The sequence below is a fragment of the Mustela nivalis genome, assembly GCF_964662115.1.
Source record: "Mustela nivalis genome assembly, chromosome: 1".
In the NCBI taxonomy this organism is placed as follows: Eukaryota; Metazoa; Chordata; class Mammalia; order Carnivora; family Mustelidae; genus Mustela; species Mustela nivalis.
In genome coordinates, this window is record NC_139020.1 from 144,698,115 (window position 1) to 144,723,821 (window position 25,707).

Genomic DNA, 25,707 nt, shown 5'->3' on the forward strand with positions numbered 1-25,707 from the left:
ACTGATGATCACATTTTTTAAAAACTAAATATATAAGTAAATGCTGTTCAAATTCCACAAATAAGTAAATGCAGGCGAGATCTGGCCTTCTCTGCACTGGTTAGTTCCTCCCTGTTCCCCTTCCTGTACGGATATAGGTTAATCCACTGTGATTCCAACAAGCTCACCGTCTTTTTTCTCACAACCCAGCAGATGCCTGAGCCAGACACCATCATTCTCAATCCCTCCCCCTTCCCTAACTTACATGTAGTCTCATCATACACCAAAAACATGTGGGGTTTACCATTTATACCTATTTCAAATCTACCCAGGGCTTTCTGCCTCTACCTCAGACAAGGGCATCACTTTTCTGGAGTTATGATAGATAGCCCTACTTCTTATCTCCAGTTGTCCCCATCCTTCTCTCTAATCGCAACCATAGTTATTGGTCAAAAAGACAAATTTCACGGTGTCTCTCCATGAAAGCTTAAAAAACTGCAGTGGGGGCACCCGGGTGGCTCAGCCAGTTAAGCCACTCCCTTCGGCTCAGGTCATGATCCCAGCGTCCTGGGATCGAGTCCCACATCAGGCTCCTTGCTCAGCGGGGACCCTGCTTCTCTCTCTCTCTCTCTCTCTCTGCCTCTGCCTGCCACTCTGCCTGCTTGTGTTCTCTCTCTCTCTCTCTCTGACAAATAAATAAATAAATAAATAAATAACAATCTTTACGAAAAAAACCTACAGTGGTTTCCCCCTACTCTTAGGAGGAAACCCAAACTTTTTGGGATGGAGTACAAGGCTGTCCTTGGTTGGAACAAGCTTACCGCTTCCCTTCGCCTGGGAGCGAGCATTCTCCCGCTCCTAATCTGTCCTTCAGACGCACAGACCCTTCTCAGTTCCTCAGATGAGCCTCACTCAGCCTCCTGCTAAGACCTCACCCACCACCTTCTCTTTCTATCTCACCAGGTTCCGCACATCCTTCTAGCATTCCTTCTAGAAGGGCTTTGTGGAGGCTTCCACTGAGTTAGGTCCTCCTGCTCTGTCCCCTGAACCCTCACACATCCCCTCGCAGAAGGGTCACTCACCACACCTATTGTGATTTATTTAGTACCTGTTTTCCACATAAACCATAAGGATTATAGGTGCAAGGATGATGTGTGCCCTTGAGCCACTGTATTTCCAGCATGTAGGCCCTGCACATAGTAGGAGCACAATGAATATGTTTTATTAGTGAAATGAATGACAGGATGAACAAACACTTTTTAAATTATCCACAGTAAAACTAACTTCTTCATCATAAATGGGTGCTTGAGTGGGCATTGCTCACGGCAAAGTCTTTGGGGAAAACCTTGAGATCCTTTACAGCCTACACCCCTTTTAATGAATACATTCTCAGTGCATTCTCCCTTCAGTTGCCAAACTTTGCCCTCTGTACCAAAGGAAGGTGAGGTTTTCATTACAAGAGGGTTTAGCAACGTAGAGAGTTACTGAGCCTACTCACAGAGAGGGTAGGGAGGGAGTCTTGTTTGTTTTGGTTTGTTGAGAAAAAAGAGGAATGGTTTCCGGTCGGCAGAGAGAAGAGAAAGTAGTAGGAAAGGAGAATCAAAATTGTGTGCCTCGGGGGCGCCTGGGTGGCTCAGTGGGCTAAAGCCTCTGACTTCCGCTCAGGTCATGATCCCAGGCTCTCTGCTCAACAGGGAGACTGCTTTCCTCTCTCTCTCTCTGCCTGCCTCTCTGCCTACTTGTGATCTCTGTCTGTCAAATAATAAATAAAATCTTTAAAAAAAAAAAATTGTGTGCCTCGGGCGCCTGGGTGGCTCAGTTGGGTAAGCAACTACCTTTGGCTCAGGTCATGGTCCCAGAGCCCCTCATTGGGCTTCTAGCTCCATGGGGAGTCTGCTTCTCCCTCTGACCTCCCCTCTCAAAATAAACAAATAAAAAATATTTTTTTAAAAATTGTGTGCCTCACACGTGCCTGGTTGGACCCCAGTTCGGAGTGGCAGAGGGAAGAGCAGGAAGACAGCTGGGACAAGAGAAAAGGAAGCGAGCAGGACTGACCCTGGAGGAAATGTATAATCTAAGGGAAACCAGGGCCAGAATCCAAGGTGCTCCTGGCACGCAATATCACCAACATGGAGGGACACAAGGCAGACAAAGACCAAATGAGCTGCGTGTAAAAATACCTGCCTAATGGGAAGGTCTGGATTCTGGACTCTGCTCTGACATGAATTTGTGGTGTGGCATTACTGGAACCACCAAGCCTCCCTGGCTGCCAGTTTTCCCATTTGTGGGATGAAGGGTTTAATGTAGACTGTGCTTACTGATAGCTCAGGACCTTCGTGAATGCTTTTCTCCAGAGACAAAATGAAAGAACACTCAGAAGAATTAAACCCTTTCATGTCATGATCTCTACTAAGCATTTAACAATCCTAACCTTGGGTAAAGAGTTTCCCTCTTATAAGGCTCTCTAATCCCAGGTATGTTTTCATCTGGGACTAATTTCCCTATGGGATTTCAGTTATGTTTTCAATCATGATGGCTGCTCTTTGTATAATAGAAAGTGTCTAGGCTTTTGAAAGTTCTTTCACGCTGGGCTAGACAAAAGCTCTGAGTGCAGATCTGGAAAGCTGCCCGAGGATACATTGCTCAAACGGGGAGAGCAAAGGTTGGGGTGTGGGCTTCCTGCACAATCCTGGACTTAGTGCTAATATGGCCAAAATGCTGGCGTCACCACTCACGTCCATGTTTCCACAAAAGACGTGGGGATGTGTTCTAGACTTCCAGACAGGACAGGATAGAAGCATTTGTCAATTCTCAAATCCTTAATCCTCTGTTTTTATCCCTCAATGTGTTTTGCAAATATTTGAAATTTCAAAATAAAGTCCATCCATTATATTTCTACAAGCTGTTTCAGAAATATGAGAGATAGCCAATCCTTTCAAATGAAAAGTCTTCCCTTTCCCAGTATTTTTCACTTGAGTATACTGCCAGAGCACAAACCCGGATGTCAGGCGTGTATCTTGGATAACTTCAATTCACAGCAGTTTAGGTCCTAGGAGTATTTATGTATTCCCTGGTCTTGATGAACACAATGGCAGCCTTTCCAAAACCTTGCAGTGGGACGTAATAAAACCTGAACTGTGGCCCTGAATCATTTCTACTTTCGAATCTGTTTCTCCGCTGCTGCTGAATCAACTTGGGCATGTCTCAGGAGAAGAGCAGGACCCTGCATTCTCCTGGCAGACATGAGGAGTGACAACTGATTGACTTTTTGAGGGAAAAGGTGGCTGCTGACTCTTGCCCCAGGCAAGAGTGCCCAGCTGCCCCATTTAATCCCGCAGTGGGCAGGAGTCTGACCAGGGAGCACGGGTTTCAGAGCCACGTGTAGAAGACCAGGAAAGGCACTGGGGGGAAGTTTGGGCTCTCAGCTCCACAGCTCAGGAGACTGCGGCCTGAGCACAAACCCAACAGAGTGACCAGGCCCAGGGTAAAGACACAAACACCAGAAGCTAAGGGAGGGATCTTCAGAGTCAGACTGGCCAGGGCACCTGCACACTCTCCACTTGCTACCAGGAAGATGGGGTCAAGTCCCTTGAACCCTCTGGATCCCTGTCCCCACCTCCATAAAGAGCGCTGGTGCAACATATCCCTTAGGATTGTTTTGCAGATTAGATCCACAGGGCATAAACTACCTGAGAACAGGAACTGTATCCTGTTCATCATGGCTTATTAGGCACCCGGCATTCTGCTTGACCAAATAGGTATTCACTGAAAGGCTGTTGAATGAGTGAATGCAAAATGCTTAGCACAGAGCCTAACTCATGGTACTTAAGGAATTCATTTGTTGATTGAATGGTTTACATAAAGCGCTTGGGACTGGCCAATCACACAGCATCCAGTAAGTGGTCAATATGAAAAATGACACAGGCCTGATTTGCACAAGAAGAGCTCACCTAAGATGAGAAATCTAAACGGCAGGGAAACTTACTGTCGTCAACATATACTCTTTCCTTAAAGCAACCAACTTGGGAAAGCAAGGTGAGTGAAAATGTAAAAATGAGCACTTTTCTCTTACTCTCAACATTAAATCTGAGGGTGGAAATCGTCTCCCCACACAGAACTTGGGATCTGAGGGCTGAAAGTGCCTGCTCCCCATATAGTCTACATGTCTTTACATGTCTATTATCCGGAAGACTCTGCTCAAACAAATGGCTAAATTGTAGCCAGGACAGAAGCTTCCTGAGAGACCCATCAACTGGTCAGTGGAAACCATCAACAGACACTTTGTACCTTAAGATTCTTTGAGTCCCTCACCTCAAAATCCTCACCAATTCTGGAGGGTTGTATCCTAACCCTTACCCAATCCAAATCACAGCTCCTACAATGAACCCACCAGAAACCAAATTCCCAATCTTAGATCAGCTTTCACCTCGCCTTCCTCCTACCAGCCACCACCAAAGTTCTGTGCTATTATGATTCTCCCTTAACCACAGTCAGCAATAAATTCAGTGTTATCTTTTCTTTTATATTTTAAAGTTTATTTAGTTATTTATTTGTTTAATCAAGTAATCTCTGTACCTACCCAAGGTGCAGCTTGAACTCACAACCCTGAGATCAACAGTCACCTGCTCCTGGGAGTGAGCCAGCCAAGTGTCCCTCAGCGTTCTCTTTTCAATTGGTTGTGTTGGTGTTATTTAGGAGGTAGCACTGACAAATAGAAACACAGAATCTAGACATTACCAAAAATAGCCTCAGGGCATTTGATCCACCAAGGGCTAGAATCTTCATGCAGTTGCCCTGACAGTCACTCAGGCTGTGCTCTGAGATCTCATGTGCCAAGACCCCCTACCTCTACTCTTCTGCTGGGACCTGTTCCATCTCTGCCAAGCTCTCTCCTTGTTAATTCTCCATGCGAATTATAGTTCTGCTTCTGGAAATTCATCCAAACTGTCTTCCAAGAAATCAACTGACCATCAGCGCTGTATCCTTACCGGCTCTCCAAGAAGGCAGCTGACCATACAGTATGATCTAAAATGGCAAAGGCTCAGAAATCTCCTGATGTCCTTCAAACAGGATTGGGAATTCTCAACCACCTTCTAAGAAGAGTGATTCTGTATCTTCTGCCTTTGGGGAATAGAGATTCTGTATCTTATGAAACCAGAAAAAAGATAATATATTTGTTCCTTTCTTTGTGTTAAGGTCTGGGGACCTCTCTTCAAATGTAAATGATTTTTGAATGGGCAACATTTAAAGTTCCTTCCATTTATAATTGCCTCACTCTTCACCCAAGATGAACTCAGGGAAATTTTTTTTTAAGTTTTTTTTTTTTTTTAAGATTTTTATTTATGTGTTTGTCAGAGAGAGAGAGAGAGCACAAGCAGGGGGAGCAACAGGCAGAGGGGGAAGCAGGATCCCCAACTGAGCAGGGAGCCTGATGAGGGACTCCATCCCATGACCCTAGGATCATGACATGAGCCGAAGGCAGACGCTTAACTGACCAAACCACCCAGGCGCCCCTGAACTGGGAAATTTGAATTCTAAGTCAGCTTGAAAATATTTTATTGTTGTTCATTTGCTATGGACATAATGCATATTCAGTATAGAAAAGTTAAAAGAGGGGTGCCTGGGTGGCTCAGTGGGTTAAACCTCTGCCTTCGGCTCAGGTCACGGATCTCAGGGTCCTGGGATCGAGCCCGGCATCGGGCTCTCTGCTCAGTAGGGATCCTGCTTCCTCCTCTCTCTCTGCCTGCCTCTCTGCCTACATGTAATCTCTGTCAAATAAATAAACAAAATCTTAAAAAAAAAAAAAGTTAAAAGAGGTAGATAAATTTTAAAAGCTTCTATCACCTAAACATTGCTTCAGTTGATGTTTTTTTAAAGACCATTCTTTCTTCTTTTTTTTTTTTTTTTAAGATCTTATTTATTTATCTGACAAAGAGATCACAAGTAGGCAGAGAGGCAGGTGGGTGGGCGGAGGGGGGTGAGAAGGAGAAGCAGGCTCCCCACTGAACAGAGAGCCCAACGCGGGGCGGGGCTCCATCCCAGGTCCCCAAGACCATGACCCGAGCCGAAGGCAGAGGTTTTAACCCACTGAGCAACCCAGGCGCTCCTACTGTTATATTTCGAATAATTTGGTTTTCAATATTTTGGTTATTTTTCCATTAACATGCATATATGTGTGTGTGTGTATACTGATAAAGTCAATTTGCATATTGGGACCCACAAAATTGGTGGCCTAGCCCCCATCACAAATGTAAACCCAAGTCAGCCTGCACTTACAGGAACACCTATCAAAGAAACCCAATATATGCCAATCACAATCCTCCGACTGAACTGTAGCTAGCTTACCTTCCCCTGGTAAACAGGACCTACTAGCCTTACAAGGAAATCCTCAGTCTCCCATCATGCCCTATTTCCACGTTGCCTCTTCATATGTTCTAGGAAACTTGCTCTTGCCTTAGGTCCCTCAGGACAGAGCCCCACTGCTTGTGAGATGCTGCCCTCCCTCAACCCATGAACTGTTTTCCCCTGCATAAAGGACATCAAAGTCATCACTGAATTGTTTTAGTTTTGTCAATTAACAATACAGACCTATGTTATATACACAATTGTAAACCTTTTCATTTAATATATCTTGGCTATTTTCATATCATTATTTTCCATAACATTATTTTAATGGTTATACAATATACAACTACATAATTTACCTATTTCTGGACACTTTGGCTGTTACTCACTTTTAAACATTATATACTGATACTAATTTGTTGTTTATGTACATAATTAAACATATGTGTAATATACTATTATCTCTCTTTGCCTACCTTTAAGATGTTTTGATAGAAGTGAAATAAAGCCAATTTATTGTCTTGGGAAATTATGCCACTCCTATATACCTATCTGTCGAGTATGACGGGGCCCCTTCCCCGATCTTCATGAATGTTGGATATTAGCCTACTGTATACATCTAACATCCATATCAACTACTAGACAAGAAACCGAACCTCTTACAGTGTTTGAACTACCTCTGATCCTAAACATTTCTTCATATTTATTGGTCATTTGTATTTCTGGGTGTACAAATTATCTTTTCATATTCTTTGCTCATGTTTTTGCTAGGATATTCAGTTTTCTCTACTAAGTTATCAGAGATCTTTATATAGGAAGATATAGGAAGATCTTGATATAGAAAGATTCATCACTGCTCTATTCCACATTTTATACAATTTCCTGGAGTTTAAAGGTGAGAGAGGTGAAGGATCAGGGTCCTATAGTAACAGAGGAAAAGTACAGCTCAGGAAATGTCCACAGTAGATCCTAGGGGGTCACAGGGGAATTAAAACCTGGTAATAAGTAGGAGAGAGAATGTGGAAAAGGAAGATGGAGAAAGGCAACACAAACAGACCATATAGAGAGAAAGAGAATGTCTGAATGGATAACCCTGTCCAAAGGACTTGGTGAGTTCCTTTTGCTATATCTAAATGGTAATTAACCTTTTCTAAAAAGATTTTATTTATTTATTTATTTGAGAGAGAGAAAGCAGGAGCGGGGGAGGAGGAGAGGGAGAAGGGAGGCAGACTCCCCACTGAGCAGGGAGACTGAACTGGGGCTGGGTCCCAGGACCCTGAGATCCTGACCTGAGCCAAAGGCAGACACTGACCCTCTTAACCAACTAAGCCACTGAGGAGCCCCTCAAATTTTTAACTTACTCTTTACTGCATGGAGGGGAGCCAAGACTACTCAAAGATGATTTTTAGAAGTGGGGGAGGGGGTAACCCTAAAATTCTAGATAAGGTAGCAAAGGTTTATTAAGTTCCTCTTCCAAACAGACATGCTTCCCCTTCCTACAACCCTCTTGTGCTGTCAGAGGCCACCTCCTTTATTCTAGAGCCCCTTAATGCTCTACCTAGCTTGGGAATGTCCCATCTGGAAAACCTCCACCTGCCTGCAAAATGACCTTGCCCACTGCACACTTCTGTAAACACCTGGGGCCTATTTAAAAACAAACAAACAAACAAAAAAAAACACCAACAAAGCTCTGCTAAGTTTCAGTCATCTTCAAACAATCTTGCCTGCGGAATCCTGTTCTGGGCCCTCCATGATCATACAGAAGCCCTCCTGAACCTATCTGAATCCAAGCTTCCCAGACTCAGTGATGCGGTGGCTGGAAAGAAAGTGACCCTTTGCAAGCTCCCTTGTGCATCATCCACAGATTTGAGCTCAGAAGACTGTTTTGGTTGTTGGTTGCTCTTTTCTTACTCTATATCTAGGCTTTCTTTCTTTCTTTCTTTTTAGGAATTTATTTATTTATTTGACTGAGAGAGGGAGATATCACAATTAGGCAGAGAGGCAGGCAGAGAAAGAGGGGGAAGCAGGCTCCCTGCAGAGTAGAGATCCCGATGGAGGGCTCGATCCCAGGACCCTGAGATCATGACTAGAGCCGAAGGCAGAGGCTTAACCCACTGAGCCACCCAGGTGCCCTGAGGCTTTTTTTTTTTTTTTTTTAAGTAGGCTCCATACCCAGCGTGGACCCCAAAGTGGTACATGAACTCAAGACCCTGAGATCATGACCTGGGCTAAAATCAAGAGTCAGATGCTTAACTGACTGAGCCACTCAGAGGCCCCTCTCTCCAGCCCTTTATGCTCTGAGACCCAGTGAACTCAGACCTAGGTGACATAATTCTTTCTGGGCAAGTGGATACATTGAGCTTTCTCTTCGGTTGGCATCTAGACATCTTTATTTCTTACCCTTTGACATTCCATAGCTTAGTTCAGTGTAAGTGATTACCTGGGTAAAGTAATTAATACCAAGATATGAATGACCAACAGTCTCCCATTTCTCAGGATATTGGCACATCAAAGGTTTTATCAAAGCACATTAGTCTATATCATTGGTAGATCTGTTTTGGGGGTGGGGGCAAGCAGGAAAGGAAACTGTATCTGTAAATAGAAAGGAATAGAGTCCATCCCCACCTGACTCCTTCCCCTTCCCCATGAAATAAAAATGAACTCCCTGCCTAGCACTGTCCTGGTGCCTCTATGCTGTCCTCATTACAGTAGTCATTACCCGGACAGACATTGTGATCACATCTAGTATAAGCCAAAGCAGAAATGTGGTATTTCTCAATTTTGTTTTCCCAGTATTTCTTTCTCGCTCTTCCCCAATCTCTCTCTCTCTCTCCTTCTCTTTCTCTCTCTCTCTCTCTCTCTCTCACACACACACACCAGTGAAGGACTTTTCATAAATATTAGTTAAATGAAAAAACATACATTTGTTAGAACATGCATATGCTATAATCCTTGACTCACTGAAGTGGATGAATAACACTTTTACAAATGAAAGCTAGTTTGCAGTGTAGGCATGATTTCCCTCCTTCCCCCGACTTTGAGGGTGAGGTATATGTTTCCCACCCCACCCCCTGCCTCCACCAGGAAACTATAGAACTTTCCTCTTGAGAAATTAATATGCTCTGGAGAAAAGTTATCAGGAAACTGACATTTGGGAGTGCCTTCCAAAAAAACCTGTTTGCCTCCCAGTCACCCTCTGTGGCCGAGCCTTGCCAATTCACCTACAGCTGCCTCATTCTTCAATATGAACACACCGCAAACTTCTGAAAAAGCCTCCAACCTGAGAGACAACACAATGAACATGAAGTAAAGGCAACAACAAATTGAAGGAAAACACTCTGCACTTCATACCTTCAAAGGGTTAAAGAGAATAACAAGAAAGAATTCTTAGAAGGTGAAAACAGCACAGAATCAAAACAAAACACCAAGAGGAGTTGAAAGATAAAATCCAGAGAGTCGGCGTGGGCAGGCAAACAGAAATGAGGAATGACAAATGCTACGTGAAGAGAAGTTTCAGAAAGAAACTACAGATAAGATGCAAAAAAACTACTTCTTGAAGCAATGAGACAAAAAATTTCATAGAACTGAGAAACACAATAATGCTGATTGAAATTGCACCAGTGAATTTATTTATTTTTTTTTAAAGATTTTATTTATTTATTTGACAGAGAGAGATCACAAGTAGGCAGAGAGGCAGGCAGAGAGAGAGGAGGAAGCAGGCTCCCTGCCGAGCAGAGAGCCCGATGTGGGACTCGATCCCAGGACCTGAGATCATGACCTGAGCCGAAGGCAGCAGCTTAACCCACTGAGCCACCCAGGCGCCCTGCACCAGTGAATTTAGAAAGGCCCATGGCAGGGTTATAATCGTGAAATTTCAGGATCTTGGTTATAAAAAGAGAATCCCAAAATTTTCAGGGTGGAGGGAGAAAAACAGGTCATGTAGAAAGAAAAATGTATCAGGGGAGACTCTAAGGCATTTTAACAGGAGAGATAACAAATTTGGCATACTCCAGGTAGAAACAAATTGCTAACTCCCATCGTCACTCAGAGGGAGAGTCGAGGGCTGGACAGCCAGCTCAGGAATCTCCAACATCCCGTTTCCAGTTCTGAGTTCAAGTTCAGATTTGTTTACCTCCCTCCATCATGTACATCTACACCCCACCATGGGGAAGAGGGAAAAGTGAAAGTGGGCTGATTCTTCCTAGGTTACAACCTGAAATATAAAACAGTTTCAACTCACACTCTACTGGCCAGAACATGGTCCCCTGTCCAGAAAGCCCTGCAAGGAAGTCTGGGAAGTGTAACGACCAGCCTGAAAGTTAGACATGATTTCACCAAAGGAGAAGGGGAGAACGGGTGCTGAAGAACTAACAGAAGCCTCTTCACCAAACAGATTAAGAACTGAATCATATTTCTTTACATCACTAGATACTAATAACCTACAGAGCAACATTTCCATAATTTCGAAGGAAAATTATCTTTACTCAAGAATGTCACACTAGTGGGGCGCCTGGGTGGCTCAGTCGGTTAATCACCTGCCTTTGGCTCAGGTCATTATCCCAGGGTCCTGGGATAGAGCCCCACATCAGGTTCTCTGCTCTGCGAGGAGCCTGCTTTTTCCGTTCTCTCTGCCTGCCTCTCTGCCTACTTGTGATCTCTGTCTGTCAAATAAATAAATAAAATCTTTAAAAAATAGGTATTAAAAATAATAACTTCTTGAAGCAATAGCTAATTATGTTTACATGTTATAATAAGGCAAACCGATTACCAAATGGACCCCAAACCATGATGTAACTATGGAACAGAGAGGAGGTAGGGGAGGAAGCCATGCATGTTTGGGGGGTCTGGGGATAGTATTAATGAAGTAAATCCTCCTTTGTTATGATACAATAGATGAATTATAAAAATCAAGAAGTAGCAGAAAACCTCATTCATAAAAGGAGAAATGCAATATAAAAATAAGAATATTTTGACCTATCAGACTGGTGAAATCCCCGAAGTGTGGTAATACACACACTTGGCAAGGCTTTGGGGAGGTAGGTGCTGGCACACGTTGCTGGGAAAATTGTACATTGGCTAGCCCATTGTGGAGGACAATTTGGCCATGCCTATCAAAATTACAAAGGCATGTGCTTGTCAAGATTTTATTTGAGAGAGAGAATGAGCACAAAATGGGGGAGTGAGAGGGAGAGAGAGAATCTGGAGCAAACTCTTTGCTGAGCAAGAGCCCAAACCAGGGCTCAACATGGGGCTCGATCCCACAACCCTGAGATCATGACCTGAGCTGAAATCAAGAGTCAGATGCTTAACCCCCTGAGCCACCGGGTGCCCCCAAAGGTGTATACTCTTTGAACCAGCAGTACCACTTATGGGAATTTATCCTAGAGATACACTTACATACGTGCAAAATAACATCTAAATATCCACTGTTGCATTTTTTGGTAAAGGAAATACTGGAAATAAGGCAAATGTCCATCTGCCTTAAAAAAAAAAAAAAGTAAAGATGCTCTGTTTACTCAAGTGGCATGATTCATGAAATATTTCTTAGCCGAAAAAAGCAATAGGCGGAACAGTACATATAGGAAGGAACCATCAGGGCTGTTTCAGCAGTGTGTCTGGCTCTGACTCCTGCGTGGTGGTGAGTGTGCACTTCCCTACCCCCTTATACTGCCAGGTCCACGAGACATGCTTTGGTCAATGAATGGGAGCAGAAATGATATGTGTCCCCTCTGGGAGGAAGGCTTTAGGGGCCAGTGAGCAATTTGTTATCTTCCTGCCCTTGACCTTGCAAGCATGGTGCTCCAGATGGGAGAGGCTCTGTTGGTTTGCAGTTCTGGATGAGGACAAGGTAAAATAACCTACGATGGCCATGGAACACGAATGAGAAAGAAGCCGCTTGGATGCCTGGATTATTTATTCCTGCAACATGTCCTACTTTATCATGACTGATAGAGGATTCTGCACCACTTTTTGTATGGGAAAAAAAAAAAGGCAGAGAAAGTAAATATTCCTTGAAACACATCTTGTTCTTTTCTTATATATTGACATGCACAGAAAACTAATGACAGTGGTCACCTGAGAAAAAGCTGAGTTAGGCAGGACTACAAGGATGGAAGAAAGGGGTAGGAGAGGTGCTGTATACCCTTTGGTGTTTTGTTCTCGAACCATATGAATGCACTACTTATTTAAACACTTTATTTTTTAAAAGGATTTTACTTATTTATTTGAGAGAGAGAGAGAGAGTAAGAGGAGAGAGAGAGTGTGAGTGAGCATGGGAGCAGGGAGGCAGAGGGAGAGGGAGAAGCAGGCTCCCCACTGAGCAGGGAGCCTGTGCAGGGCTCATCCCAGGACCCTGGGGTCATGACCTGAGCCGAAAACAGAGGCTTAACTGATGGAGCCACGCGGACGCCCCTTATTCAAACTTTGATTAAACAAGAAGTACTAGCATAAGTACATTATTTAGAAATGTGGAAGTAAACAGATGAAATAGCAAAAGAATTGAAAGTGGTTATTTCTAGGGAGAGGAAGCTAGGGAGGAAGGTGATTGGTTCCCACTTGGCATCATTTAGTACCATACCATTTTAAAACTATGACTATGTATTATGTTGATTTTTTTAAAAATAAGAGAAAAAAACATGGAGAGTGACCATGTTAAGCATCTTATAAAGTGATATTTTGAGGGCTAAGCTTTATCCACCTCAGTCTTGCATTGGGAAGTGATATTTGAGTGGAAATTTCAAAACTGTTCCAAAGTGCCAATCTTACAAATTGAATCACATCTTTTATACTTGCAGGTCACTAATGTCAATCTTAAATACTATTTGGCATAAAATGTAACACAAAGATTGGTATCTGATTTCATAGTCTAGGAAAGAGGACATCTAGAAAAGCCAGAGGTTATTTTTGCTTTTGCCACGAAAGGCAACTTCTGCCTCTGAATACTTCCCATCTACCACAACCACTACCCAGTTGTCTGCGTCAGAAATCTGGAAGTCTTAACTCTTCCTTCTCCCTGACCCTGCATTTCTTCAAATGCCAAGCCTATAGGTTCTACCTTTACCTGGACCACTTTTCTCCATCTCTGCTGCCTGCATCTAACAGCTCACGGGGCCACTGTTCTTGTTTCCAGTTTTGCCCCTTCAAGGACATTCTCTTTGCTTCAATCAGAGTCATCTTTTATTTTATTTTAAATATTTATTTATTTCCTTTAGAGAGAGAGCAGGGGTGAGGGGTGAGGGACAGAGGGAGGGAAAGAATCTCAAGCAGGATCCCCACTGAGCACAGAGACAGACATGGGTCTTGATCTCATGACCCTAAGATCATGACCTGAGCCAAAATCAAGAACTGGATGCTTACCTGACTGAGCCACCCAGAAGCCCCCAGAGTGAGCTTTTAAAAATACAAAGACAGGGGCACCTGTGTGGCTCAGTGGGTTAAAGCCTCTGCCTTCCGCTCAGGTCATGATCCCAGGGTCCTGGGATCGAGCCTCACATTGGGCTCTCTGCTCTGCAGGGAGCCTGCTTCCCTTCCTCTCTCTCTGCCTGCCTCTCTGCCTACTTGTGATCTCTTCTGTCAAATAAATAAATAAAATCTTTAAAATAAATAAAAGACAAATACAACCACATCACTTGTCCTAACACTTCAATATTCTCCAATTGCCTTCAAAATTAAATCCAAACCCCTATACCAGAACTTTCCGTTACCTGGCCCCGTCCACCTGTTGGCCTCATCTGTCTTTACCTGTTGGTCTGTCCTCTCTTTACTGAATTTTCAGATATTCAGAGGAACCAATGGCTATTTTACTTTTGCCCTTATGTCTTCATGTATGCTGTTTTCTCTGCCTCAAACACTCCCCTGTTTAACTGGTACTCAATCTTCCTTCTTCCACAAAGTCTTACCTGGCATCCTTGTGCTCAAGTTGGTATAGCTCCCCTGTGTTCCAAGAGTTCCCTGTCTCTTATCAGACCAATGGGAGGGACTCCATAGAAGATAGGTGTTTCTTTTTCTGACCTCTCTTCTGGGCTGTAAACTTTGTTTCTTTTTTTTTTTTTGACTTTGTATCCTCAGCTCTGACACATGGAGGAGTTTGGGAAATACCCGTTGAATAGGCAAATGAACAAGACTCAAATCCAGAAACAAGTGCAGGTTGATATTTGATTTCCAATCAAGTAGAAATGGAATAAATACCTCTGCCTTTCTTTGGTCAGCTATAATTTCTTAGTAATTTCATCTTTAAAACTCTCAAGTTCTCCAAGTGACCCAACTTAGCTGGTATCCCAGATATAATCAACAATAATAGTGCTTGGTGAAGAACTGGCACCTAAAGTAAAGGTAGGTAAGAGCAGTGTGATTTTTAAAAGAAGTAACAGATCCTTACACCCTCCCAATCTAAGGGACTCATGAAAAGATGCAGTTGGTAGACAAAACCTGGTGCCCAGATCTCTTGGATAATTAAATAAACCTTGATATGAACAGATTACAATTGACACTGGCTACTGCTCAATGTCTGGGGCTCTATTTGGTTCTTGCAAGCAGTCAAATCTGCCTTTCATCCATTACGTCTCTATTCCCCCAGGTAACTGAGATAAAAGGCCATATAAGTTTACAGAATGAGGCATTGTTTCTTTCAGCCAAAAATCTGTAATTTTTCATTAGACTTTCAATAGCAACATTGAAGATGGGCAATTTGATATGAAGCCAGTTGTACCAAGAACAAATGTCACCATTGGGGATTGTACATCATGTAATTAGGAGGCAAAATGGTGACACACGCACTGGGAGCACAGAGCAGATAAAATGCTTCTCTGGGGCGGCTCAAGCAAAAGTCTGCCCTGGAACTGGAGGAATTAATTTAACCAATACTTGTGAAAAAGTTTTCAGTGCCACAAAGTAATGAGAAAAGTAGAGGCTTCAGAGAGTTTTCTAAAAAGCTATATTTATTCTTTTCATTTTGCATTTGGAGTTTTCATTACATACTTTCAATTGTGCAAATTTGACAGATTTTTAAGATTTTGCTTATTTATTTGACAGAGAGATCACAAGTAGGCAGAGAGGCAGGCGGGGGTTGGGGGGGCAGGCTCCCTGCTGAGTAGAGATCCTGATGTGGGGCTCGAACCCAGGACCCTGGGATCATGACTTGAGCTGAAGGCAGAGGCTTAATCCACTGAGCCACCCAGGCGCCCCGACAGATGTTTTTTGTTTGTTTGTTTGTTTTTAAAGATTTTATTTATTTGACAGAGAGAAATCACAAGTAGTCGGAGAGGCAGGCAGAGAGAGAGAGAGGAGGAAGCAGGCTCCCCGCTGAGCAGAGAGCCTGATGCGGGGCTCGATCCCAGGACCCTGAGATCATGACCTGAGCCGAAGGCAGCGGCTTAACCCACTGAGCCACCCAGGCGCCCCCGACAGATGTTTTTAATATGAATTAATGTTAACTAGAAAAACAAGTAATGGGACAATATATAAGATAATAAAAGGTGGGGAAGAAAAACACACTTGTCTATTTATGGAAGATTCTTGGAAGGATGCCCAAGTCACTGATTACGAGGGTTTTCTCAAGGGAGGGAGCTGGTACGTCACAGGAAAAGGCAGGAAGAGAATTTCACTACATCCTCCTCTAATCCTTCCAGATTTGGAACCATGTGAATTCATTAGGTTTTTCAAAAAATATATATTAATTAAGTTAAAATAATAGGAATAAGGTAATTAAATAAGATGAAATGTAGTGGGAACAGTACATGACAATAGTTTATGTGCTTATTTGGAAAAATTTAAAAATTGGCAATTCTTTGTCAGACTTCAAAACAAGTAAAATTTTTTTAATCCATGAAATCCCAAAGTCTGGGAACTATTTCTAAATAATTTTTTCAATAAGCCAGTCTTAAATGAATGCTTTCTCATTCTAGCTAAGGAAGACATATGTGCTAGTTTGACCCATCACTGTTGATGTTGACTCTGGTCACTGGGTTAAGGTATCGTCAGCTAGTTTTCTCTACCATAAAGTTCTTCTTTTTTTTAAGATTTTATTTATTTATTTGTTAGTGCGCAAGAGAGAACACACTAGCAGGAGGAGCAGCAGGCAGAGGGAGAAGCAGGCGCCCTGATGAGCAAGGAGCCTGACTCAATCCCGGGACCCTTGGGATCATGACCTGGGCCTAAGGCAGACACTTAACCGACTGAGCCACCCAAGCACCCCACCACAATTATCCTTTCTACATAATTTTTTTGTGGAGACTTTGAGACTAATATCTTGCCCTCATCAAACTTTTACCCCTATTTTTAGCATTCAGTAATGATTGTGTAGGACTGTCATTTCTTCTATACATATATTAGTTGGCATTCTAGTGTAAGCAAGAGCTTTTCTTTCTACCTTATTAGTTTGCTTATTTCTTTAAATTATCCTAGACTCATGAAGTTTTTTTTTATTTTATTCAAAGTGTTTAAGTCTATTACTGTTATTATTTATTTTTTTAATTTTATAAAATTAAATTAAATTAATGCATTATTTGTTTTAGGGGTACAGGTCTGTGTTTCATCAGTCCTACACAATTTACAGTGCTCACCATGGCACATACCCTTCCCAATGTCCAACACCCAGCCACCCCATCTCTCCTACTCCCCTCCACTCCAGCAACCCTTAGTTTGTTTCCTGAAATTGAGTCTCTTATGATTTGTCTCCCTCTCTGATTTCATCTTGTTTTATTTTTTTCCTCTCTTCCCCTATGATCCTCTGCCTTGTTTCTCAAATTCCACTTATCAGTGAGATCATATGATAATTATCTTTCTCTGGTTGAGTTATCATGCTTAGCATAGTACCTTCTAGTTCCATCCATGTCATTGCAAATGGCAAGATTTCATTTTTTGATGGCTGCATAATAGTCGTGTGTGTGTGTGTGTGTGTGTGTGTGTGTGTACCACATCTTTATTCATTCATCTGTCGATGGACATCTGGGCTCTTTCCATGGTTTGGCTGTTGTGGACATTGCTGCTATAAACATTCAGGTGCACATGCCCCTTTGGATCACTACATTTGTGTCTTTGGGGTAAATACCCAGTAGTGCAATTTCTAGGTCGTAGGGTAGCTCTATTTTCAACTTTTTGAGGAACCTCCATACTGTTTCCAGAATGGCTGTACCAGCTTGCATTCCCACCAACAGGGTAGGAGGGTTCCCCTTTCTCTGCATCCTCGCCAGCATCTGTCATTTCCTGACTTGTTAATTTTAGCCATTCTGACTGGTGTGCGGTGATATCTCACTGTGGTTTTGATTTGTATTTCCCTGATGCCGAGTGATATGGAGCACTTTTTCATGTGTTTGTTGGCTATCTGGATGTCTTCTTTGTAGAAATGTCTGTTCATGTCCTCTGCCCATTTCTTGATTGGATTTTTGTTCTTAGGGTGTTGAGTTTGAAAAGTTCTTTACAGATTTTGGGTGCTAGCCCTTTAACTGATATACCCTTTGCAAATATCTTCTCCCATTCTGTCAGTTGTCTTTTGGTTCTGTTAACTCCTTTCCTGTGCAAAAGTTTTTTATCTTTATGAAGTCTCAATAGTTTGTTTTTGACCTTGTTTCCCTTGCCTTTGGTGATGTGTCTAGGAAGAAGTTGCTGTGGCTGAGGTCTAAGAGGTTGCTGCCTGTGTTTTCCTGAAGGATTTTGATGGTTTCCTTTTTCACGTTGTGGTCTTTCATCCATTTTGAGACTATTTTTGTGTGTGGTGTAAGGAAATGGTCCAGTTTCATTCTTCTGCATGTGGCTGTCTAATTTTCCCAACACCATTTTTTGAAGAGACTGTCTTTTTTCCATTGGACATTTTTTCCTGCTTTGCTGTTGATTAGTTGACCATAGAGTTGAGAGTCCATTTCTGGGCACTCTGTTCTGTTCCATTGATCTACATGTCTGTTTTGGGCCAGTACCATACTGTCTTGATGATTACGGCTTTGTAATAGAGTTTGAAGTCCGGAATTGTGATGCCGCCAGCTTTTCTTTTCTTTTCCAACATTCCTCTGCTATTCAGGGTCTCTTCTGGTTCCATACAGTGTTATTATTTATTTTGATGCTTGTGTTGACCCAGATTTGGTTAGTGGAAAAAATCTTTTTTTCTTGTAACTATGGACAATTTAACCTGGCCTGATTGCATTTTATGACTGAAATTCTCTCATCTCACATTTGTTCACTGTATTATATAGTTTTCTGTTTCTCAAAAACACAGGTTGTTTAGTGCCTCAGGGCCTTTACACTGGCTATTCCTTCTTTTTGCAATGCTTTTCTATCCATCTTCCCATGACTGGCTCCTTTGATTCATTCAGGGTCCCCTCCTCAGAGAGTCTCATCTAACGTAAGGCTAATTCCTTTCTCAATTTCTTACTCTCCCTCTCATTCTCTGTCCTGTATTTTCAACCTCTCCCTCTCCACTGGCTCCTTCAGAGGAGTATTCAACATGTTCTAGCCTCTTCCACACAAACTGTTCTAACCTTTACTCATAAAACAAAACAAAATAAAAGCAAAAACAACAACAGAACCCCCAAACCTTAGGAATTCTTCCCATTTCTCTTTAGTTTTGGCTTTCTCTTCCTGTATGTCCATCCCTTATCTTGTCATTAGCCAACTTCTTAAAAAACATTGTCTACGTACTCTCAAGCTCCACTTCTTTGCCTTCCATTTATACTTCTACCCACTGCAAGCTGGGTTTATACTTGGAAAAACTGAAGTTAAACTATTCTCACCAGGGTTACCAACAATGACAGTGGTGGTTAGCCCATGAAATACCTTTGTGTGACCTGGAAAAAAGTGCCCCTCCTTCAAGGCACTTGGTTTCATCTGTCCGAAAATGGTCATGTTATGCATACCCATCTGCAATGTCCACAGTTCCTTGTGCCCACTGGCATCATGCAGTGCACTACCTGCACAACCATACTCAAGGGCTCTGCCAGGAGCCTCCTTTCTTCAGCTTTATCCTACTTGACCACTCTCAACCCCTCCCATGAACATCCTTCCTTCTCAAATGCTATCCTCTTTTGGCAACTGCAATACCATACTTTACCTTCTTGCTGCTATTTTCTTATCTTCCCAGGCTCCCCTTTTTTGGACCTTCTCATGACTATTAAGTATATTTCAGAGTCTTTTTCTGGTTTGTCTTTCTTTATTACTTGACTCATCTGAGTGATCTCAATCATTTTCATTCAACAAACATTTACTGAGTGTCTGCTTGGTACAGACATCTTCCAAATGCCAATGCCTGGCATTGTTCTGAGCACTGACCACTAGACTTTCTATATATGTGTTGATGAATTGTAATCACTTCTATTTCAGATCAACGTATCCAAATGCTTTCCTGAAATGAACTTGAATTCCAAATGAATTCCTCAAGCTTAACTTTAAAAAAAAAAAAAAAATTTTATTTTTAACTAATCTCTACACTCAACATGGGGTTTGAACTCACAACCCTGAGATGAAGAGTTGCACACGGCAATGACTGAACCAGCCAGGCACCCCCACTTAAGCTTAATTTGCTCAGAGCTCATCATCCTTCTCTCCAGATCTAGTCCTCTTTCCCCGTTTCAGCAAATTATATTCATTCATTTGCCCAAGCCTGAAAGCTAGAGTCATCCTAGATGCCTACCTCTCTCAAGAAAGTAGTAAGTCTCACTTTTCTTTTTCCTAGGTATGTCTCAGTTTGACCCACTTCTCCCCTTGCTATCACCACCACACTGGTCTTCATCCTAGTTTAACCCACAGCCACTTCTCATATAGAATAAATACCGCAGCAGGCTCTTCCCTGGCCTCTGCCTCCTGGCCCTCCTCCTGAGAATGAATTTCATCTGAGGACTCTTCCTATGACACAGGCTGGTGATTCATTCTCCCCCCAGCCATACTGAATTTCTTTTAGTTTCTGCACATTTCATTCTCTCTGGTCTCTGGGTCTTTGCCTAGGCTGTTCCCTCTGCCTAACAGAGCTCACTTGTGCACTCCTGTCTCCTCACCTTGCTGACATTAGCTTTTCCTTCATGCTTTAATAGAGATCTTACTTTATCTGGGAAGCCTTCCCAGAAGCTCATAATCTGGGACAGGTTTTTTTGTGTTTTGTTTTGTTTTTTCCCCTGGGCTGCCAGAGTAAACCAGTAGCATTTACCACACCATTGGGTAACTATCTGTCCATTGGTCTCTATCTCCTTTTAAATTTATTATTTTTAAAAAGATTTTATTTATTTGACAGAGAGAGACACAGCGAGAGAGGGAACACAAGCAGGGGGAGTGGGAGAGGGAGAAGCAGCTTCCTGCCAAGCAGGGAGCCTGATGCTGGGCTTGATCCCAGGACACTGGGATCATGACCTCAGGCAAAGGCAGATGCTTAAATACTGAGCCACCCAGCACCACTCCTTTTAAGTTTAAGCATCTAAGAGGGAAAGGACCCAAGGGCACCTAGGTGACTCAGCTGGTTAAGAGTCTGCCTTCAGCTCAGGTCATGATGCCAGGGTCCTGGGATGGAGTCCTGTGGCAGGCTCCCTGCTCAGTGGGGAGTCTGCTTCTCCTTCTGCCCCTTCTCCCTGATCATGTTCACTCTGCGTCCCTCTCTCAAATAAAAAAAAATCTTTTTTAAAGAATAAAAATTTAAAAAATATAATAAATAAAATAAAATTCAAATTTTAAAAAAAGTGGGAAGGGATGTTGACTTTCTTGTTTAATATTTAATCCCTGGGACCTAGCACAGTGACTGGAACATAGTAGGTGCTCAGTAAATATGTGTTGAATGAATGCATAATCGGATGAGTATAAGATATAGAATCCAAAAAGCCTGGCCCTGATTCCCCATAGGACATTTACAAAGTCCTTCTTTTTGAGTCTGTACCTCAATTTCCTCACTTGTAATATGAATATATGCACTTGGCCTGTGAACAAGGCAGGTGTTGCAGGTACTAACCACCCCCATAATTGAAAATTCTTATTTAACTTTTGACTCCCTCCAAGGCTTTTGACTAGAAGCCTTACTGATAACATAAACAGTCAATTAACACATTTTGTATTAAATATGTATTATATACTGTATATAACATAAACAGGAAGCCTTACTGATAACATAAACAGTCAATTAACATATTTTGTATTAAATACGTATTATATACTGTATTCTTACAACAAAGTAAAGGAAAGTGTTACTAAGAAAATCACAAGGGGGACACCTGGGTGGCTCAGTGGGTTAAAGCCTCAGCCTTCAGCTCGGGTCATGATCCCAGGGTCCTGGGATCAAGCCCGCATCAGGCTCTCTGCTCAGCAGGGAGCCTGCTTCCCCCTCTCTCTCTCTGCCTACTTGTGATCTCTGTCAGATAAATAAAATCTTAAAAAAAAAAAGAAAATCATAAGGAAGAGGAAATACATTTATAGTACTGTATTGTATTTATTGAAAAAAAAATGCATGGGTTGGAACCGAGCAGGTCCACTTATACATGGATTTTTTTCAATAAATATACATACAATACCATAAATGATATTTTCTCTTACGATTTTAATAACATTTTAAAATCTGGCTTAACTGTAAGAATTCATTATGTATCCCTTCCCCTTAGAATTTGGATCCTGTGTTGTCTTGACCAAAAGATCATGACAGAAGTGATGCTGTGATAATTTGGGGGGTTCAGATCTTAAGAAACCAGTGATTTCCATTTCGTTTCTCTTGGGATGCTTGCTGGTGGAACCAGACAATGGGGAAGCTGCTTCTGGAGAGGCCCACATAGAGAAGACTGAGGCCTTCCAGACTGCAGCCCACAGCTGAGGCTCGCAGCCAGCAGTCATCACCAACTAGCCAGCCCTATGAATGGGACATCTTGGAAGTTGATCCCCCAGCCCTGTGGAACGTTCTCCGTGCTCGGGGGACCCCTCCTCTCTAGGACTGGCCTAAGCTGTTGATTCTGGAGCTAAATAATTGAACGTGGTTGTTTTAAATTTAAATTTGGGGGCGATTTGTTATGCAACAAGTGATAACCAGAGCAGATTTTGCTACCCACAAGTGGGAGGCGGCTGCCACACAGCGAGCAGCATTGGCTTTGGCTGTGGGACCTGGCAGGTGGTGGACGTCAGAAAGGCCTGCGGGAGGGTAGGACGTTGGTGGGAAGGGCTTATCAGAGCTGGGGAAAATGTTACCTGGAGCTAAAGGAGAGTCTAGTTACATATAGAAGTTTGGCAATACTGTTGCCATTACCTCCTGTAATGCAGAAAAAAAAAGTGTATATTTCATGAACTCAGTGACCTAGCTAAGGACTTTTCTGGGCTGTTTCCAAAGTCTGCCTGGCTTCTAGCTGTGCAGCCAGTTTTTACCATGATACCTGTGTACCCTAGTCATGTTCTCAGACACATCACGTGCGTTCCTGTACAAAATCATATACAAACTATGGCTTCTCCAGGTCCTCGAAGTGTTGGCCCTGGTCCAATGAGACTGGCTAACTCCAGCCTTCTAGGCTTCTCCCTCCTGTTAGGGAAAGTGACACAAAGAAGGCCAACAATGTCAGCACTGCCATCTTAGATGACCAGAAGCAGGTCAGAAGACCAGCTCCCTCAAAATTGGCTTTCCTCAGTCCTTCTGTACTGTCCCTTCTCTTCGCTCCTATGATTTTCATTACATATATATTAAAACATGTTTATAATACAGGCAAATGTTACAAAGAATAACCAACCGTCCCCTCCACCATAACCACAATCCTGCTTTTTGTTTATCTTTCCCTGTTTCCCTTCACAGTTTTATTCCATGTGGGTGTATCCCTATTGATATATTTAATTTTGCTTGTTTCTGTAGTAACTGACAAGGAATTATACTGCATGCCATCTCTTCCACTTTGCTTTGTTCTCTCAACATTATGTTCATGGGTTTCACCTACGTTGTTTTTGTCTTAATCCTTGTAACCAATCTATAAAAGAATTGATAACTTATGCTCTGGCACAACGTGTTGTGCATATTGGGTGATCAGTAAACACTGTGTGATAATGCTTTGTGGGGCATGACCACAGAATCGCTGACAGCTCATTACCATGCAGGTGTCCTTGTTACACAAGATCAGGAATTTCCAGATGAGGTACAAAACTTTCAGGCAAAGACAAAAACTGTATCACTTGGGATAAATCTTTGCAATACTCAGATACTCCCTAAGTCCATAAATTCATTATTTAATCTGACAACCTCATTTTTAAAAAAGATTTTATTTATTTATTTGACAGAGATCACAAGTAGGCAGAGAGGCAGGCAGAGAGGGGGGGGTAAGCAGGCTTCCTGCGGAGCAGAAAGCCCGATGCGATGCGTGGTTCGATCCCAGAACCCCAAGATCATGACCCGAGCTGAAGGCAGAGGCTTAACCCACTGAGCCATCCAGGGGCCCCCTGACAACCTCATTTTCTAAGAAAAAAATTTTCTGGGTATCTGGATGGCTTACTCAGTTAAGCTTCTGCCTTAAGCTCAGATCATTATCCCAGGATCAAGTCCGCATCAGGCTTCCTGCTCAGTAGGGACTCTACTTCTCCCTCTGCCCCTCACCTCACTCTCACGCTCTCTCACTCTCTCAAATAAATAAAATCTTAAAAAAAAAAATTTCCTAGCAAGAAAAAACTAATAAAGCTTGAAAAGCCCATCTTTCACATCATCTTCCTGCCTAGATGTCTTCCCATTAGTGCAAAGAAGTGAGAGCAAATCATCAGTGAAGGAATATAGAAAATCTGTCTCATTCACTCCTTTAAGCATTTAGCTTAAGTATAATGGATAAATCTTTCCTACAATGTAAAGATGAAAACTAAAATAACTGTTAATCCTCTGAACATCAGACTAATAGGCCTAGTATTTTCCTAGGGATCTTTGGCCAGTCACCACTGCAGTTGTAGCTTTTTGGTGCTCAACTTCAACTGCCTTTGGCAATCACCTCCTGAACTTAAAAAAACTGAAGTTTGTGTCCCCAGGAGACTGATGATCCAGGATGGTGCTGGGGCACTCACATGCAGCAGAATTTGTAAGCCATAGTCCTAGGCCACTTTGTCCTCTTCCCATGGTGTCTAGCACGGTGCCTGGTGGAAAGTGACACTCAGAATGAATAAATAATGTTCTATTTGTCAGGAAGGAGAAGCACAGTCTCTAGTGTCCGCACCACAAACTCTCCAGGCGCCCTGGACAAAGACACCGAGGAGGCAAGGAGGGCGGAGAGGGGAAGTAGTGCGATGCCGCTGACGTCCAGGTCTCTCTCTTGACTGACTCGAAAAGAAAAGTGTCCACCCCGAAGCTCAGGTACTGTCCAGAATGCCTCGGAAAACACAAATTCACCACGAGGTTCAAGGGGTGCCAGACTGTCTCCTGTTTCCACAAATGAGGCAGGTGCGGGTACTTTGAGCTTCGGTCCAAGTCGAGTCGACTCCTCTCGGCTCCAGACTGCAGTGTGGCAACTCTTCCCGCGTGGGGAGAACGGTGCTAGTGGGAGTGGACAACATGACGAGCCGGAGCAGGCCTGTTCCGCGGGGACAGCGGTGCAGCCGCAGGCGCTAAGAGAGAGCAGTTGCACAGCCACCCGCGGGTGCACGTGGCGCGGCCGCAGCAGCTATTCAGGGGCGCGCGGCGGCGGGGGTGGCGGGGGCGGGGACTACAAGTCCCGGCATGCCTCAGGCTGGGGCGGGTCGGCGCAGGAGCCGGGCCCGGGGACCAGCCAGGCTCAGGCGTGCGCAGTGGTTTTCGGGAGTGGCGGGGCGGGTCCTCCCGGGCTGTCAGCTGCGGCCCGGGGCGCCCGGGCGGCGGTGGTCGCGGCCATTGGCGGAGAGGCGGGAGGGGCGGGGCCCCCGCGAGCCTCTGTGGGCAAAGTCGTGCGCGCGGAGGCAGGCAGGCTGCCGGCTGGGGAGGCACGGGTCGGGCTGGTGCGTTCCATCCTGGCCATGGCAGCGGCGCCGCTGAAAGTGTGCATCGTGGGCTCGGGGAACTGGTGAGCGGCGGCGGGCCGGCGGCGCGGGCTCCGCCTCCAGGAAGCCCCTCTCCCGGGCGGGCTAGGGCCGCGCGTCCCCTCCGCAGCGTGGGCACCGGGCACCGCGCGCAGGGAGGCGGGGCGGGTGGCCTCGCGGCTGGGCTGGGCACCGCGCACCCGGGGAGGCCGCGCCGAGACACTAGCCCGGGAGGCCCTGGGCCCGCGTGCCCGCGGAGGGCAGCAAGGCGAGAGGGTACTGCGCGTCCGCGGGCACCTGTCTGCGCTCTCACCGCGCGGCGGGCGCACGGAGGCCACCTGCTCGCCACGCCCGGGTGTTTTGCGCACCATTCTAAGAGCGTTCTCGGTTCTGGGCGGATCTCCTGGGTCTAGGAATCGGTGGAGACTCGAGCATTTTTGCCGTCGTTTCGGTATTGGGGAAACCGAAGCAAAGAAGGGCTAAAGGGCTCTTGCC

At 43.9% G+C, this 25,707-nt stretch overlaps 1 protein-coding gene across 1 annotated transcript in view; it reads left to right on the forward strand.

Moving 5' to 3' along the window:
• Positions 1-24,971: 24,971 nt before the first annotated feature.
• Positions 24,972-25,707, forward strand: part of GPD1L (glycerol-3-phosphate dehydrogenase 1 like) — a 62,208-nt gene continuing 61,472 nt past the window's right edge. The window contains exon 1 of the mRNA XM_082724240.1: positions 24,972-25,256. Coding sequence (XP_082580366.1) covers positions 25,210-25,256 — 47 coding nt within the window. The 5' untranslated portion in view covers positions 24,972-25,209. The remainder of the gene's footprint in view (positions 25,257-25,707) is intronic.